The 19,446-nt window shown below is 39.6% G+C and overlaps 1 protein-coding gene across 19 annotated transcripts in view; it reads left to right on the top strand.

The window, feature by feature from the left end:
- Nucleotides 1–19,446, top strand: part of ATP11C (ATPase phospholipid transporting 11C) — a 206,048-nt gene that overhangs the window by 82,120 nt on the left and 104,482 nt on the right. For 4 of the 19 annotated variants that reach the window (XM_024353212.3, XM_063804120.1, XM_024353210.3 and 1 more), the window contains exon 1: nt 18,011–18,151. The exons of 13 other annotated variants lie outside the window; for them this stretch is intronic. In XM_024353212.3, coding sequence (XP_024208980.1) covers nt 18,116–18,151 — 36 coding nt within the window. In that variant the 5' untranslated portion in view covers nt 18,011–18,115. Of the gene's footprint in view, nt 1–18,010; nt 18,152–19,446 lie in introns of those variants that run through there. 2 more of the 19 variants (XM_024353215.3, XM_024353214.3) reach the window with 1 other exon arrangement.

Here is a 19,446-nt window from a genome sequence, read left to right as displayed (position 1 = left end):
TTAAGTAATCCCTAAGAGGCCTCAGACTTTCCCCATAGCACGTCTCTTCTTCCGAGCCCTCATCAGAATCATCCTTAATACTCCATTTATGGCAATCTAGGCTCTTCCAGGTTCTTCCAGCCCCTACCCATTACCCAGTTCCACATTTTCAGTTATTTTTTATAGTAACAATCCTACTCTCGGTACCACTTTTCTGTCTTTCTTCATTTTGTGTTGCTATAATAGAATACCACACATGGAGTAATTTATAAATAAAAGAAATTCATTTCTAACAATTCTGGAGGGTAGGAAGTCAAAGGTTGAGGGCTCGGCTTCTGTTGAGAACCTTCTTGCTGCATCATCCCATGGTGGAAGGCAGAAGGGCAAAAGAGGGCAAGAGCAAGTGAGCAAGAGAGGGCCGAACTTGCTTTCATAACAATCCACTCTCATGATAACCAACCCACTTCTGCAATTATGACATTAATCCATTAATGGGGGCAGAGCCCTCATGGCCTAATTATCTCTTAAGGGTTCCGGTCCTGTCTCTTAATACCATCACAGTGGCATTTAAATTTTAACATGAGTTTTGGAGGGGACATTCAAACCATAGCAGAGGTTTAAGTAAGATAAAGACTGAGAACTATTCATTGGATTTGGCAAGTTAGAGTTATGGGAGTGTGGGTCTATGGACCAGCCTACAGAGAGAGGGCTGAAAGAGTGAAGGGGAGGTGAGGAAGTAGAGATGGTATATTCTTTTGAGGAACATGGTCATTTATTCAGTGGTTATTTATTGAGCTCCTACCATGTGTCAGGCCTTGCTCTAGATGTTAATGGCATGTCAGTGAATAAAACAAACACATTTCTGCCCTGAAGAATACCACTTTACATTGGGCCTATAGAGGGAAGGGGAGAAGAGGCTAGAAATAGGGTACATAGTCAAGGAAATCGTGGAGTTTTTTTTAAAGGAAAATAAGTATTTAAATATATTTAAGTTAAGGAAACATGAGTAGATACAAAGTAGAGATGAAGTGGTTGACAGTATAGGAAAGACAGGATAATTATTGGTCGAAAAATATGGGGAGATAGAGATCAAAACATAGGTAGAGGCTCTTTGTGAGTCTTGAATGGGAGAAGAGATACTTTATTCTTTCTCAAACTGGAAGGAAAGAGCTGATGTGCACACAGTGTGAGGGAATGCTTCCTAGATGACCCTGATTTTCTAAGGGATGTAGGAGCAAGGTCACCCATATAGAGAGGATTGTGATAGGGGACTTGAGAGTCATGAAGCTTTGAAATGAGCATTTAGGGTAAGTGGAGAGTCAGATGAAGGAAGACAAGTGGAGGTTTGTGGAGTAGCACTGAAGAATTTGTAATGACATTAATTTTTTATCCGTGTGGTTTTACCAAAACTGTTCTCAGCCTCCTACATGCAGGAATGAAGAAAGCAGTTTGCGAGATTGGTCCTGGATTTAGAGCTTTGTAGGTAAGTCATTTATGGCAGAAAGCCAGGTTGGGAAGGAATTGAGAGGGCTAGTGAGAGAATAGGTTCCATGAATCAATATGGTGTTCAGAGATCAGAGGGAAAGTGTAGGTGAGGACTGGTAAGGGCTTTGAGAAACTGAGGGTAGAGTCAAAAGAGTAGTAGTCTTTAGCTGAGTGCAGTGCTACATGCCTGTAGGCCCAGCTACTCAGGAGGCTGAAATGGGAAGGTCACTTGAGCCCAGGTGTTCAAGGCTGCATTGCACATGATTATGCCTGTGAATAGCCACTGCACTCCAACCTGGGCAACATAGTGAGACCCCTGTCTCTTAAAAAAAAACAAAAAAGAGAGTAGAGGTCTTAAAGAGCTATGTAGTAGAAGTTATGGAGCTGAAAAATGAGAGAGGGCTATTATGTGTCAGGGATGAAGCAATATGTGATAACAGATCCTACTCTCTCACTATAGAAGAGGTAGGTAAAAAAGAGCGGAGGTGAAGATCCTTAAAGCAAAGGAGTTTTGGGACTCAGCAATCTAGGTTTCTGGATTGGGGTGGGTGTTGCATGTGGATGATAGAATTTTCAAGTACCATGGCAAGTGTTGGCATAGAGAACAAGTTTGAAAGCCAAATTTCAAACTCTTCAGCCAGTGGGCAATAAGTGACCAGAGACCGGTGTTTGATAGTGATGACAACGGATGGTAAAGGTCACTACAGATAAGAAGTCTGAGAACTATAAGATGGTGTGTTCAGATTTCATCAGATGATGGCAGGAGATGAGATGGAGAGGCCACCAGTGACCCAAATGAATGAAGGCACATGTCCAAGGAGATGGATAGATGACCATGATGAGGATGGGTAAAAGCTGGTATCTCCAGATGATATCAAACTAAAGGAATGATGCCATGAGTATGGAGTAATAGACTCTATAAGCAAGGGGGAGGCAAGAGGAAGCTTGCTTATTGCCCTCTGAGTTACATAGTTAAGAGGTTCACAGGGGGAAGAATTTTAAGAAGACAGCCAAGTTTCAAGGAATGTGGGTGGTTGTAAGGTAGGGTTTCTGATGTTAAGATATAGAGAGTTTGATTAACAAGGATGGCAGGTTCTATAAGACGTAGTTTTTTTTTTTTTTTTTGAGATAGGTTCTTGCTCTGATTTCCAATCTAGAGTGCAGTGGCACAATCATAGCTCACTGCAACATCAACCTCCTAGGCTCAGATGATCATCCTGCCTCAGCCTCTGGAATAACTGGGATTACAGGCGTGAGCCACCACATCCAGCTAATTTTTTGATTTTTTTTGTAGAGATGAGGTCTCACTGTGTTGCCCAGGCTGGTCTCGAACTCCTGGGCTCAAGCAGAGTCCTCCCACCTCAGCTTCCCAAAGTGCTGGGATTATAGGTGTAAGCCCCTGCACCCAGCCATATAGGACATAGCTAGTTTGTTTGTTTGTTGATGAGACAGGGTCTCACTCTGTTGCCCAAGCTGGAGTGCAGTGGCGCGATCTTGACTCACTGCAATCTCTGCCTCCCAGGGTCAACTGATCCTCCTGCCTCAATCTCCCGAGTAGCTTGGACTACAGGCGTGCACGCCACCATGCCCAGGTAATTGTTTTGTATTTGTAGAGAAGAAGTTTTACTATGTTGCCCAGGCTTGTCTCGAACTCCTGAGCTCAAGCAATCTGCTTGTCTGGGCCTCCCAAAGTGTTGGGATTACAGGTGTGAGCCACTGCGCCTGGCCCAGGACTTAGTTTAATGGATGGGAGAGAGAGAGGGAAGGGAAACAATTAGGTCATGTATGTGGAGTGGAAGAAGGAAGCCCAGAGCAGTAAGTAGATGAGGATAGGCAATTGGATGAGAGTCATGGGTAGATGTAATTGGCCTTTGAGTCCCACAATTTTTTTTTTTTTGTACAGGCATTTTCAGTAAATGCCATGTAAGCAGTGCAGAGTGCCACAGGAGTCACTGGTCAGTCGCTTCCACCAACCGTTTCCTTTTGCAGATACTGCCTGGGTCTGAACCTGATTAAAGTTCTACATTATAGGCTTCCTACTGCAAATCCTAATGTTTATTCTAACTAGTATCAGTCTGTTTCAGTCAAAATACAAACTATAACAATGAACACGCTATTTTAGAAATGTAGCCAAAATCCTTACTTATGATCTATGTTTATGTTTCTTTTAAATTTTAAATGTATTCCTAGGAGTGAACGAAAGCGTTTCTTCATAGTGTTTTATGGTCACCATTAGAGCCCAAATCCTGCTTTCCCTATAGCAACTGGGTGGTTGTGTTTTTATTAATCTATTAATTTATTTTAAAAAAGAAAAAAGAATAGCAGCAAAAGTAAAGTAAACCTTAGGAGTTACACAATGGATTGCATACTTAATGCTATGGACAATTGCTAACCCAACCTTACTTTAACATTTACAAAGCCAGTTTTGATTAGCTCTTTATTCCTAGTTATCAGATATACTCCATTTCTCTAAATTAAGTCCAGAGGTGGTCCTTACTGAGATTTATAGCCACTGATACCACAAAGTCTTATAATTTAGCTGTTTAAGAATTCTTTTGGGTAAAAATAATTTAGGAAGGAAATCTAGTGTTCACCAGGTTGGAAACAACTGGACATTAGTAAAATTGAAGCTCCTTAGCAAAGCTTATTCCGGTTTGTTATATAACATACCGATTAATAGCCAGAGGTTACCTGGATTCATACAAGAGGCACTATTTCTCAAGGTCAAGCATTGCATGGCCCTTTATTGCAAACTTTTCTTTTAAATATGAACGTATAAGTCAGACTTATTTTTGGATGATCATAGTGAAACCCGAAGATCCATAATGAAGTTTATGTGACAGAGATCCCCACACAACAATCTGAACGATCTCTATAGTGGTGTACAACTTCCCTGTTGCTTTGGCAGTTTCTTAAACGTAATTATTCCCAAAGCAAATCTATTCAAGCATATTTAAAAAGAATGGGACAGTATTTGGCAAGCATAAGCGTGTTTTAAAAGTGATTCCAAAGATTTAAAGGTTTTAGCTGTAAGAATGATGGATAATGAGAATTGCAGAAAATTAGCGAGAGTTCTTTTGCCAAGAACAGTTGTTTGGGAAAGCTTTGGGCTTTAAATAGAGGGAATTATGAATAAAGACAGTAGTTGATAAAGATGAATACAGTAAAAATTAAAGTGTTGTTGCCTTTAGGAGTATTTTATGTATAAACTTGATTGATGTAAACTTAATTGTTCAATGTTTAAAAGCTCTAATTAATGTAATTTATACTTAGTATGAAGCACATCAAGGTCTCCATTTCCTCTACTCACTGGAATAATTGAACTATATATTCAGACTTCTCTCACTGCTTCACTCCCTACATATATTCCCCTTTACTTTTCTCTCAAAAATCCCTGACTTCTCCTGATAAAAATAAATTGCTTTAAACATTTATTGTTAATAAATGCATTAATGAAAAAGCAGAAACATTTGTGGTGGTTTCTCTAGTTTTTTAAAGCAAATCTCTGTAGGGGTTCCTAATTTAGTTCTGTTCCACGTTGCCCTCTGGTCACTAAATCAAACACAGAGCCACTGCTGCTTAGGGAGCTGGCATTCTAGCAAGGCAAGCTAGTGCTAGGGCACTAGCTGGAAGCCTGTTTTGAGCTGACTGGAGGCTATGAACCCCCTAAAGAAAGAGACAGGGTCCCTTGGGCCTGAGGCTTATCAGTGATGGGAGGAAATGTTGGGTCCAGGCCCTGGGGAGGTGAGGTGCACTAGAGAAACTGAGAGGCAAACAAGTGTGTCCACCAGGACCTAATGTTGCTCACAACCCCTTAACCACTTAATCATCTGTCATTCTTTTAAGTAAATACCTGCTTATGCTCATTTTATCTTTTTGAACATTCCATCTTCAGGGTGCTAACTTGACAAATTTTTGGTAAATCTGTACAATATTAGATAACCACAGGAACCTTTTTATTCAACTCCCACATTTTATGAATGGGAAAACAGACTCAGAGAGGGGGAACTGAGATACAGAGTTGGCTTTCTGGTAAGATAAGCTTCCTAATTTAGCATGGGGATTATGCTTATCACTGTGTCTAGCTCATTCCATGTTCTTTAAATATTTGTTTCAATAAAATGGGATAGGCCTTTGGATTAGGGGATCTCACAAATACACAGGCCCCTACACACACACAGATTATTGATTTGATTTGGAAAGAATGATAGGAGAAGGTGAATGTCTGAGGCCAACCATTTGCAATTCTAAATCTGTGGCCCCCTTCTTGTTCAGAGCTGTTAGCTGCTCTGACCATCTTCTCCTCTTTAGTTAGGGTGCTACCAGGGCAGTATGGAAGGTTTCTTCCCACTGCTTGCCCTGCATATGTGCTTTCTTCTTACTCGGCACCAGGCCTTTCCTGCATTGCAGGTATTGCAGGGCCACGTGGTATGACACAGTTGGGTGAATTTGATTACACATGCTGTTTATTTTTGCTTCCAGTCTAGTGCTTACCCAGAGCCCTCCACTCTCTGCTACTCCTTGCATTCAACCCTAAACTGAGTCATTTATCATAACCTTTGCTGAACCTTTTGAAGCTGATTTTTCTTTCCTTTTTGCAAGCATTTTGTTTTATTGAAGTCTTGAATGAAGTCACAATGTACTATTCTGTCTTTTGTTCATATGCTAATTAAGAAGTGTTATCTGGTTAGCGTGGCATAGTTCATTTACAAAACTATTCATGGTCATTTTGATTTTATAAGGTTTCTCTCTGTTTCTGTTTCGCAAAGACTGTATATATGTTTTTTAGTTAAACAAAGTTAATGTTAATTTCTTTCATTTGTGCTCCCTGAGTTTCAAGTGTAATAACCCTGCAGATATATTTCACCTATTTGTATTAGAATTATATTTTTTTCCATGGACATCAGTTTTTTTTTTTTTTTTTTCTGTGTCAGAAGCAACTAGTTATTGGCAGCAAAGGAATTTATTATTCCATTGTGCTATATAACACAACTAACAATTTTTTTTCAGAATTTACAATATGAAGGCACTGTTTCATAATTGCTTTATAAGTTGTCATCAACATAATCACCCCCTTTGAGACTGGTGGGAAAACGGAGACATCACATGGTTAAGGAGCTTGCCCCAGGTTACATAACTAATAAGTGGCAGAACCAATATTTGAACCCAGATATCTGGCTGTAGAACTGATACACATAGCCAGTATGCTTCTGTTCTTCATCATCCCTTGTACAGCCTCTTTGAAACAACCTGGTAATTGCCATGCTCTATGAAAAAAGGCCATTAAAATTGCAAATATTGGAGTACCTCTGATTTTTGAGCATCAAAAATATACCCATCAGAAGATATTCATGAGACAGTTAAACATTGAGGCTCCAACCTTGTTTATACTATATTTTCATCTCTGGTCATACATAACTTGATGACCCTTGGTGATCTCAAATGACTCTAAATGATACTCTGATTTTGGGGCTAGGCCTGTTTAATCAAATGAGTGAGCCATATCTGTTTGTAATTCTTCCATCCATCCATCTTTCCATCTGTCCATCTATAGAATTCTTCATCTGCACGTAACAGACACTTAGGTGTTACTTATCCTTACTGCAGAAGAAGTCCTGTTGTATCCTAAGAGAATAAGACACAGCTTCAAGAATCACTGGCTGATCACCTTGAGGGGAAGCCAGTTTGTAAGGGTTCGCCAATTTTATGTATCTGCAGCCTTCCATATGTTACAGGGACTCTTAATTAAGCTGCTGAATTTGGCATTAGTTGAACTTTCAGTTTACTTTCAAGGAGAGTCATGCAGACAATTCCAGTCCAAGAGAACAGCAGTTGGGAATAAACTGAGATACTTGGCGAGAAAATGAGGTGGGAGTTGAATTTGATGACAGCAGAGCATTCTTGCTGGAGACTACTAGTGGAAAATGAAGTTAGAATGGCAAGGGAAAGTAAGGTTTGTTAGAGTAGCTCTGAAACCAAGCACAGTATACAACTGAAAATAAAATTCTCTTGTCATTGTATGCAGACTCTAGCTTTGGAGCCTGGCACGTGTGAATTATACAAAGATTTTCAAACTAATTTGATCGTATTCTAGATCACAAGAGGCCAAAATTACCCAACGCTCAGACACATTAATCTCTTGGAAATTTAAGACAAACTCTACACAGCCCCAGTCAGCCTCTACATTTCAGCAACTCTTATTCCTTTCTTCTGTATTTACTTAGCAGTGCGCTGCAAATATACTTGTATACTTCCTTCACTTATGTCCTACTTGTGTTTCCTGTCAACTCTATGAGATTGTAAACTTGCCTATTGCAGGAATTGATACAGCCCTAGCTCAGAGGTCAGTGAGAGGTAGAATGCAAGCAAAAGGAGAGAAGTGATTGGGCTTCGCCTCAGCCTGTACCTACTACCCAGCTGATACTTTTCACAATGGCAAAAGGTGAAAGAGTGGAAGAAAAGGGGGAGAGTTACTCTATGGCACATGGCAGGAGGAAGATTGGTACCCTTGGAGGGCATGTATGGAATTTAAAACCTGCTCACTTTGGGAGGCTGAGGTGGGCAGATCATGAGGTCAGGAGATCGAGACCATCCTGGCTAACACGGTGAAACCCTGCCTCTACTAAAAATACAAACAAATTAGGTGCGTGTGGTGGCGGGTGCCTGTAGTCCCAGCTACTTGGGAGGCTGAGGCAGGAGAATGGCGTGAGCCTGGAAGGCGGAGCTTGCAGTGAGCCGAGATTGCACCACTGCACTCCAGCCTGGGCGACAGAAGGAGACTGTCTCAAAAAAGCAAAACAAAACAAAACAAAAAAACCTGCTCATGCATTCTGGGCAGGGCAATGCAAGGCAAGATAAGTGGAGCCTTGGATAGCAATGGGCCTGTCTTTGAGTTATAACCTGATAAGGTCCTAGTCCCAGGAAAATAGCTAGGGGAATGAGGAAGAAATAACTTTCCTTAGGGAAATCACTTAAAAAAATCACCTTACTAGGTTCCATTGTTTCTGAGCTCCAGAGCAAGATGGAGTGTGTATATATGTGTATGTATGTATAATGTTTTAAAAACTTTATTGTTTATTGCCTTTTCCATCCCAAGGTACCAGAAAATTTCATAAGTGGCAATTTTTGTGATTGAAATATACCACTTAGGTGTTCTAGTTGTTTTTCTACACAAGATTCACTGTAGTCTCAGCATGGGGATGGCAAAAGCTGATAGGAGAAAATTTTCTCTCTTGTCTTTTGAACATCAATGAAAGGAGAGTTTTCCTTACCTCTCTGCAGCTCTTGAATGTTGAATTTTAATATTCTCATTTGGAGTTTCATTTGAACAAATAGCTTTCTTCTCCAAGCCCTTGTACCACCAATCATTTCAACCTGCAGTTCTCCTTCTCTACTCCACCTCACCCTTTGTAGAAACAATTCTTTGGTCTTAGAAAGGTTTAGACACAGTTCATTAACTAGTATTTTGTATTTATAAAAATTCAAGTGTGTGGATGAAAACTACTGAAACAAGTCTTGTTGTCTAATTGTAGTAGAGTATCTAGGTTTAGAGTTGATTGCCCAGTAGTGTTGTAGAGACTATGACCCAACAAATAGTGCCGTTGATTACATGCTGTTATTTACTCATTTATTAGCACTTTGTGTGGGCTTCATTACTAATTGTTATGTCAAATATCTGTATAAATAAATAATATCTGTTAATCATTGAGATGTTATTCTTTAAAATGTAATTTTCAGGTTCTAAAAAGTGCAAAGATAATGTTATATCACATCAGTGTCCTTTGACGGCTTTGGCAGAGTCTTTAAAAAAATTTTTTTTTATTTCCATAGATTTTTGGGGAACAAGTGGTATTTGGTTACATGAGTAAGTTCTTTAGTGTGATTTGTGAGATTTTGGTGCACCCATCACCCGAGCAGTATACACTGAACCCAATTTGTAGTCTTTTATCCCTCACCCCCTTCCCACCCTTCAGTCTTTTTTTTTTTGTATGAGACTTTATATAGGTTGGTGATATTTCTCCCTGCTCTGCTTGCAGAGAAATCAATGCTGTGAAAAATACCCTGCCCCAGTTTATGATTATTAAGTGAGATAAACTTAAAAAGAGAACAGCTCATGACTGGCTGATTTGAATGTTTGTCTTGTGCCCAGCCTCTGTTCCATGGTACACACTAGTGCCAGATGATAGGCCCTTCTGAAAACCTTTTACAATTGTCCTTGTATTTTATGGCAGGTTATGTTCACAGAAAATTTTCTGTAAGTCAAAATAATGTAAATTGAATCTGATTTTCTTCACAGAAACAATATTACATTGGGGATTATATCTCTGGCCTAAAGCCTGACTTTTTATAACAATAGAAATAGCTTTAACCATCATTTTAATCAACTGTTTAATCAGCTGGAAATGATGAATCTGAATACTGTTCAGGAGAAAATTGTCTGAAGTATGTTTAAAATCAGTTAACAAGGCATCACAACAACCAGTCACATTAAATTATGTTTAATGAACTAAAGTGTCGTAGTAGACTGTACAAAGTTTTTGTCATAATCACTGCCTTGTTTTTACTGAAACTAATTAGAAGGTGGTTTTTCTTAAAGCAGTTTCTGCAAAGTCAAGGACTTCTCACAGGATTTCTTTTAGTAAATTTTGATAGGTATGCTTGAGGAGACTTTTGGGGGAGACTTTGAAGAGACTTGGTGTTTCGGCTTTTTGAGAAACTGAATTGAGATTTTCTTCATGCTTTGCTTTGCTCATTGTAAATTCCCTGTAGCAGACATAGATTTTGGAGAACAAATTGTTGGTCTGTCTTCATTTTGATTGTCACCAGAGAAGGGTTAATGATAAAATTATGGTTGTTGAGATCTGAAGGATTATTATCAGCAGGTAAAGAGGGAAGAGTATTCTATGCCGAGGGAAACAGTGGAATACTCAGGGACAAGAAGGGTCCTCCGGCTTACCTGGAATGGAAAAAAGGCCAATGGGTTATAATAGAGAAAGAGAAGAGGAGGGCAAATGAAGTTGAAGAAATAGGAGGAAGAGACCAGACTGTGTATAAAACTTTGCAGGTCAGAATAAGGATTTTAATTTTCAGTTCTAAGATCAATGGGAAACGATTCAAGTGGGGCCTGGAGGAGCAATATGGTTAGGTTTGTGTTGCACATGGTTGTTGTGTGGTCCTAGCTAGGTTAGCCCTCAGGGTACTGTGCAGCCATCATTCTTGGCACTTAGCTGAGTTGTATGAGCATTTGATGAATGCCTGGTCTCCCCTCTCCCTATACTCTAAGCTCCTTGAAGGCAGGGACTATGTCTTTTTTACTCATCACCCTGTCTCTAGTGCTGTACACATAGTAGGAGCTCAATAAATATTGGTTGAATGGATGCATCAACTGTGTTAACGGATTTACCTTGTGACCCGCTATTAGGCAAGGGAGTTACTTTTTTATTGAGGTGAAATTCACATAACATAAAACTAACCATTGTAAAGTGAACAATCTATTGGAATTTAGTACATTTATATTTTTTATAACCACAAACTCGTACCTAGTTCCGGAACATTTTTATCTCCTTAAAAGGAAACTCCATACTTATTAAACAGTTACTCTGCATTCTCCCCTCCCCCTAGCACCTGGTAACTACCAATCTGCTTTCTGTTTTTATGGATTAACCTATTCTGCATATTTCATATGATGGAATTATGCATTATGTGACCTTTTGTGTCTGGCTTCTTTCACTTGGCATAATGTTTTTGAGATTCATTCACATTGTGGAACATATCAATGCTTCATTCATGTTTATGGCTGAATAATATTTCATTGTATGGATATACCACATTGTGTTTATCCATTCATCAGTTATGGACATTTGGGTTGTTTCCACCTTTTTTTTTTTTTTTTGAGACAGAATCTTGCTCTGTTGCCCTGGCTGGAGTGCAGTGGTGTGATCTCAGCTCAATGTAATCTCTGCCTCCTGGGTTCAAGCGATTTTCCTGCCTCAGCCTCCCAAGTAGCTGGGATTACAGGCATCTGCCACCACGCCTGGATAATTTTTGTATTTTTAGTAGAGACAGGGTTTCACCATGTTGGCCATGCTGGCTCGAACTACTGACCTCAGGTGATCCGCCCACCTTGGCCTCCCAAAGTACTGTGATTACAGGCATGAGCCACTGCACCGGACTGTTTCCACCTTTTGAATAGTTCTGCTATGATCATGCATGCACAAGTTTTTGTTCTGATACCTGTTTTCAATTCTTTTGGGCCTATGCTTAGGAGTGGAATTGTGGGGTCATATGGTAATTCTATGTTTAACTTTCTAATGAACTGCCAAACTGTTTCTCATAGGAGCTGAATCATTTTACAGTCCCACCAGCAATTTATGAGGGTTCCAATTACTCCACATCCTTGCCAACACTTGTTATTTTCTTTTTTTTTTTCTTACAGGCTGTTCATTCACGCCATCTGGAATGCATGTATGAACTTCCCCTTATTTGCAGTGAATATTTCATTCCTTGGTACTTTATTACATGGTTATTTCACAGTATGAAAATAGAAGTAAAACTCAAAGGTATATTGGACAGAATTGGATTCTAAATTCATAAAATTTGAGTCCAACAGCATTCTGGTACATTGCTTTCTGAGATAGACCTGCAACTATTAGGAGAACCCCAGTTTTTCTCTTATATACTATTTTTAGGATTGAAGAAGCAGTCTAAAGGACTAATCTCACATCCAAAGAAGTTTCTTCCTTCTGAACATATGTATTGGTTAAAGCATTTAACAACTCTTCTATTGGAGGTGTCTTTTGAGAGTTGCATTGAGAATTATGAGGAAGCCCCATGTAGTCTTATAGCTGAACGTTCTCATCATAGGCAATTTTCTATTGGTTTGACACATTTGTATTTCTACCCTTCTCCTTTTTGTTTTTGTTTTGTTTTAGTTTAGCTGTGCTCAGCATGCAGGGAATAGTTGTATTTGCTTATAGTAAATGACTGGGAACCAAGCTGAGATGTCAGCAGAACATTGTAGAATACTCAAGTACACTGACTATATAAAGATCATTCAGATTCCTGTCCATCTGAAGTAATCAGACTATCAGTCCACCATTAATTTGAGGTCTATCAGTCCTCATTAATAATGCTACCAATGCAAATGCACTTTAATTCCATTCTTTGAGGACTGCCTATATTTCATTGGGTTCTGCCATTTTTCTTCCCTTAAGTAATGCTATAACTATTTTCTATTTGACAGCATGTAGAACATTTTACATCATATCCGAGTTTACAAAGTAGAGTAAGAATAGACTTAGAATTGTATTAACATGTTGCATACACATGTGCTTTTTATAATAATGCAAAGTGGAGTGAAATGCATTGCAGTCAGGAGAATTGAGTCTTTATGAACTTTTAATTTTTGAGTACTAGTCATAACTAAGCTGCTTGCATTCCACTGAGCAAAGGTTTCCTAATGAAGAAACCTACAACTACTGTGTTGTTTCATGATTTAGCTGAAAGTATTATTTTCTGTTTAAAGCTTCCTAGGCATTTTTTAATGTTGGCTGTAAATTCTTATAATGGTTCTAGATACCCCCTATGTGTGCTTTAGAAATACCCCATTGCTATTTTCAATCATACACTTGAATAGAACTTCTAACTACTGTTTGTCTTATTTGGTAAAAAACATTTGTTTTGTGGAAAATTGTTTGGTTTGAGGGTGGTTTGGCCTTTAGTGTGAGTGGTGTTTGTTTTTGTGAAGTCATGCGTTTTGAATGTATCCACTCTAATAAAAATTATTTCAAATGGCTTTATCTCTCCTCCCTGTCCGTGTGTGTGTGTGTGTGTGTGTGTGTGTGTGTGTGTGTGTTTTCATTTTACAGCAGAAATCCTGTGTATAGGTAAGATTTGTATTCTAAGAGGTTTATTAATTTTAAAAATTGCCCTCATGGTAGTTAATTCTAACCTGATTTACTTGCAGTTGTTTGTACCTTGGTTGCTGGGAAATGGATTTCATTCTGTTTTATCAGAGGAGTAAACAATTTCCCTAGGGTAATAGGCACATTTGAGAAGGCATTCATTTTTTCACATTTAAAGATTACCATTAAGTAAATTGCTACTGTGGTGCTTTAAGTGGGCATCTTAAAAGCCTGAAAGAACCAATGTACCCTCTAGTGTACCAAAATTAGCACCTTGAAGGAGTTTTATCTAGTCAGTTTGTAGTTAAACATTTTTTTTAAAGGCATTAGCACATGAACCTTTCCCTGGTCTTTGTGACTTTTCATGAGGTTTTATTTATTTTTCCCTCCTTTTCTGCTTTGAAGCCTGAAATTGTTTTTGTTTGTTTTTGTTTTGGAGAGAGTCTCGTTCTGTCACCCAGGCTGGAGTGCAATGGTGCGATCTCGGCTCACTGCAACCTCCGGCTCCCAGGCTCAGGCGATTCTCCTGCCTCATCCTCCTGAGTAGCTGGGATTACAGGCACCTGTGACCACTCCCGGCTAATTTTTGTATTTTTAGTAGAGGCAGGTTTTGCCATGTTGGCCAATCTGGTCTCGAACTCCTGACCTCAGGTGATCTGCCCACCTCGGCCTCCCAAAGTGCTGAGATTACAGGCATGAGCCACCGTGCCCGGCCCAAACCTGCAATTTTTTATTCCACATATATTGTCTTCTCGTGTGTATTAGTTTGTAAGTTACTCTTTATCCTGAAACAGGGAGTAATTTCTTCCTCACCCTTGAATGCTTTTTTTTTGTTTTAGGGGACTAGGCTGAAACAGGTGGCAAGTGATGCAACATCCAAAGCCACTTTTCAAGCTTTTTTTTTTTTTTTTTGAGATGGAGTCTCGCTCTGTCACCCAGGCTGGAATGCAGTGGTGCGATCTCAGCTCACTGCAACCTCCGCCTCCCGGGTTCAAGTGATTCTCCTGCCTCAGCCTCCCGAGTAGTTGGAATTACAGGTGTGTACCACCACGCCTGGCTAATTTTTGTGTTTTTAGTAGAGACGGAGTTTTGCCATGTTGGCCAGGCTAGTCTCAAACTCCTGACCAAGTGATCCACCCACCTCGGCTTCCCAAAGTGCTAGGATTATAGGCGTGAGCCACCGCACTCGGCCGGCCACATTTCAAGTTTTATTGCTAGAAAGTCCGTCCCCACTAGCTGGGTTCGGTGGCTCACGGCTGTAATCCCAGCACTTTGGGAGGCCGAGGCGGGTGGATCACCTGAGGTCAGGAGTTCGAGACCACCCTGGCCAACATGGCGAAAACCCGTCTCTACTAAAAATACAAAAATTAGCTGGGTGTGGTAGTGGGCGCCTGTAATCCCAGCTATTCAGGAGGCTGAGGCAGGAGAACTGCTTGAACCCGGGAGGCGGAGATTGCAGTGAGCCGAGATCGCACCATTGCAGTCCAGCCTGGGTGACAAGAGCGAAACTTCGTGTCAAAGAAAATCTGGCTCCACTTTCCCCTGCTTCATTTTAGATCAGATTATTTAGTCAAGTCCTCTCCAAGTTACATATGAAGAAACCAATGCCAGAACTTCCCCAAGACACATACAGACCGATTGATGGTAGAAGGCTCTTAGGACCTTGATCTCCTGGTTTCTTGCCTCTCTTTATTAAGCTTTAGAAGCAAAAACACCCACCTGGGATCATAGCCAAATACTTAATTTTATCAATTTTTGGCATACATCGATAGAAATTGTCACAAATACAACAGTGATCTCACCTCATAACCTTGAGTGCTTTGCCAGTATAGCTGATTGTGAATACCATGTGTTTTTTCTATCAGTGGACTCTAGCATAGATGTAGCCCAGATATGTAGACATGTTTGCTGAGATAAGAGGTATATTACAGTAGCATTGCCCAAAACATGTTGTACAGAATGTGATGTCACTGGATTTTCCTTGTGGGAAGAAAAGAGTTCTGTGGTCAAAAAATTTTGGGAAATGCTGACTTACACAAAGTTAAAAGAGGTTTCTTCAAGACTTTATGGAGCTTTTACTACATGGGTATGCATTGTGAATAACCAGGAGGAGGGGTGGGCTTCCCCTTTCTCTAAGGAACCTCATTATTAACTTGTTCCATGTAATTCAGTCTGGGGAACATTGAGTGTGGTGTCCTGATATTCTTGCCATTTATCTTACTGTGGCATTCCTAGTTGGCAGTACTCAAAGGCACATTAAAATTGAACAATCTAAACAATTTTTATTTATATGTAAGGCATTACTGAATATTTGTCGTGCTCTTCTTTTTATGCTTCAATATCCAAGTTATACATTACATTTCAAACGTCTTGCTAATTTATATAGTCTCTTTTAAGCATGTTTTAGGAATAATTACAATCAGATCATCTGTTATATTTATAGCAGCATCCAGTCTTTATAGTGCACAGAAGCTTCAAATCCAAAGCTTTGGGGAGAGGGAAGAGATGATGGAGAGACAGTGTCAATAATTCCAGTGCAGTTCCCAAGTGCCTGTGTACTCTGCCACAAAGGGAGAAACGAATTCCTATTTTTACTGTCAGGGTGTCAGATCAACAGTTCCAAAATACTAACGGTATATGTTCTGGACAGCAGCCTCCATAAGCTCCTCCAGTGGCCCTCAGTTGTCATCAAACATGGCACTTGTCAAGCTCCCTGGCTAACTCTAGTCCTCTTCATGAACACTGAAGAACAGTGTTTTCAAAACCAAGCACTCTCTGCTAGTGGACCATAATTCATCCTGCCCCTTTAGGCAGGGGTAGCACCAAAATTTCCCGTGCCTCTTCTGTAGAGCCAGAAACTTTCTTGCTTTAAATAAAACACTTACATGTGGGTTATGTTGAGGACATTGCCTAGTTCCATGCTGGCCCAGTTGCTAGAGTTTCAATATTCCTATAGTTTGTTAACATCTGCAAACCTCATCCTTTGTTCCTGCGAATAGTTTACAGTCATTTAAAGTGATTTCTGGGTGTTTCTGTTAATCCTGCTGTAAGCAGTCTCTTACGTTATGTGACCTTATTTTATAGATAAGGAAATGAGGCTCAACTAAGCCATTTTCTCCAGGTCTCATTTTGAAGAAAAAAAAAATGTAAAGAATATTTCTCAGAGTCATAACTGTCTTGCTTCCCCTGTCCTCTCCAGATTTTGCCCTGAAAGCCTTCCCTATAGGAAGAATGTTTGTTTTTTTTAAAGAGATGGGGTCTTTACTCTGTTGCCCAAGCTGGAGTGCAGTGGTGATCATAGTTCACTGTAACCTCGAACTTCTGGGCTTAAGTGGTCCTCCTCCCTCAGGTTCCCTAGTAGGTAGGACTACAGGTGTGTGCCAGCATGCCCCGCTAATTAAAAAAAATTTTTTTTTCGTAGAGACAGGGGTCTCACTATGTTTGACCAGGCTGGTCTGGAACTCTGGGCCTCAAGCAAAGCATTGGGATTACAGGTCCAAGCCACTGTGCCAGGTCCAGGAAGAATGCACCCCCCGCCCCGAAACCCTTTACTTTCTTCATTTATTCAACTAAGCCATGCTCCACAATGGAAACTTGCTTTTTATCTACCTCTTTTGTTGGGGATGTTAAGAAAAGTTATAGCCTGGATGTGCTCTTTAAATTAATTACATTTACAGCTCGGGCAGTTTTTAAGCCAGTTTGCTTTTTGTATGGTATTTAACAGTTTACTTGGAAAAATGCATTCATTGGTTTTGCTGGACACACTCCAACTTGTATTTGAACTGGCAGACCTTTCTAGGAAACATCACTTTTATAGTAATGACACTATCACTGAAAAAAGAAATAAAACCCTGTTCAGGTCGTCAGACACCAGTTTTATAATATTTTTTCTTTTGCTCCAGCTAGAGTTTCTTATCTCTTCTTAAACTGTAATAAAAATTCTTCTGTGGTGATCTAGAAAGTAATTTTTGGATGAGAATTTATCTCTTCTAGGTAATGATGCTGGTCAAGGCATTTTTCTCCCTAATATCCATTGGCTTTTTTCCTTGCGATTGCTAGATATTACTGTTGGCTGCTGAGATATAACTTTCTTACCTCTGAGATATCTAAATAGTGAGAAAAATCTTCCATCCCTAAGGGACCTTTCCACATAAACCATCTGCTTAGGCCTTTGTTGCATATATTTTTGAAGCTTGAATTTACTGTATTACAGTGACTCTTAGGGTGGAGAAACTGTATCATAGTGAATACTTAGATTATGTCTCTTCCTCTTAAACTACAACTAAAAGTTCAATTCAACTTTCCTCCGAAGCTTATTGTTTAGCCCCACTTTTTATTGTGGTCCATTTATTGTAGGCAGGGATTAGAAAAGAACTTCCCAAGATGAGGAAAAATTACTGTGTGGTGTAAGATACTGATATTTAAAATAATAACACCTTAAAATACAGAAGTTACAAAGGCAAATCAGGTCTTTGGAGAAGAATAACAAAAAGATATGAAATGGTGCAATAATGGGGCTAAGGCCGCCAGAGTACTGCTTTGAGCTCTTAAGGAATAGACTGTCATCTGATGCTTCCTTTGCTGCCTCCCATGGAAGTACAGGAACTAGGCAAGCCATAATTGGCTCACTTCCCAAGTTCTGGGAAACTTTACAAGGATCACAGGGGTTGGTACAAGTTGCTTGATAATCTGCAGCATTCTCTCTGAGATTTAGCTGCCATTGTGTTGCCAAATTTCTGCATGTCAGTATGCAGATGGTCCCATCTCTCCCTCCAGCCTCTGAGGTTTGTAATCTATATTTATTTCTCCTCTTTTCAGCCAGGTTGGGTTTTGAGGTCTTGGGGCCTGCTTTATTCCTGCTTTTTATTTGCATGTATATTTTTATCCATTTCCTGAGGGTAATCGTAAATGGTTAGCTGGATTTTCAGCCTCACTGCTCCTATCTTTAAGAGTTAAGAATCTCCTTATTTAGAGTTTTAAATTTTGTTAAGTGTTTGGAATGAAAGGCTGTGTGTAGAGATGGGTAGGGTGAAAGTGAAAGGGAACTTCTGAGGTTTTGTATACTTGCTGGTTAAGTTTCTGTGCATATTGTCAGGCTTTGGGTTAGGAAAGATTCTGTTAATAAGGGAAGTTGAGTTGCTGAGACCCCAAAGGAACACTGAGAGTCACAGGTTACTTCCTATAAATGGAAGAACCTGAATCATTAAAAGATAAAATTCCTGTTAGAATCTTGAATCACAGAATGTTTACAGTATTTTTGATCCATCAACTTTCTATTAGCAATCCTTTAATGAAGCTGCATTTCAGTCTTTAGAGCCACAATTTCTGAGCCCTGAAGTTCTTGGAGTAAGGGCATGGTGGGGGAAGGGGGATCAGATTGGGAATACTTAGAATTGATTGTCCCTGGTGAAATTAAACTGCTCAGTGGATCACTTTGAGATAATGAAAGGTCCACTCTGAGCTTCCAAACAAGGCATTGTTCTTATCCAAATCCTCATGGTCAGTCTTTTTCTTAAGTGTTGTGCTTGCTGATATAGGTGTTTGTGTGAGGCTTAATATCCATTTCCTGTAGTAGTTTTTTTTTTTTTTCAATTAAATGTGAAGCCATTGGGTAATGCCTAATTAGAGAAATCTTTGTGTTTAGGGATAAACTTTGTGTATTCATTTGTCCTTTGGTCAGGTGTTTGAGAATTTCAGTTAATATGACTGTAATTAAGCTTTAAAGGCAGAACAACACAAAATGCCCCATCAGTCTTGCTTCACTTCCTTTGGCAAAAGGAGAGACAGCTTAATCACTTCAGAAGTTGCAGTAAAAGCAAAATCTGAAAAGTGCAATTTTAAGGATCATTTTAGAGTTATGATTGTAAATTACACATTAAGTTTATTCATTTTTGCTTGTTATAATGGAGTGGGCTTGGAAACCTCAGCAATTTGACCACCGAATACATTGTAGTTATTTTAACCAAGAAGCTTAATACACTGGAAATGTTTCCTGGCACTGTAGTGATCTCCTCCCCATACCCCCACCCCTTCAGCCCTAGTATGGAAATGCTGACTTCTGGGAGCATTTTAGTAGACA

The sequence above is a fragment of the Pan troglodytes genome, chromosome X, assembly GCF_028858775.2.
Source record: "Pan troglodytes isolate AG18354 chromosome X, NHGRI_mPanTro3-v2.0_pri, whole genome shotgun sequence".
Classification (NCBI taxonomy): Eukaryota; Metazoa; Chordata; class Mammalia; order Primates; family Hominidae; genus Pan; species Pan troglodytes.
Note: the sequence above shows the minus strand (reverse complement) of the source record. Positions and strands in the feature narration are given on the sequence as shown.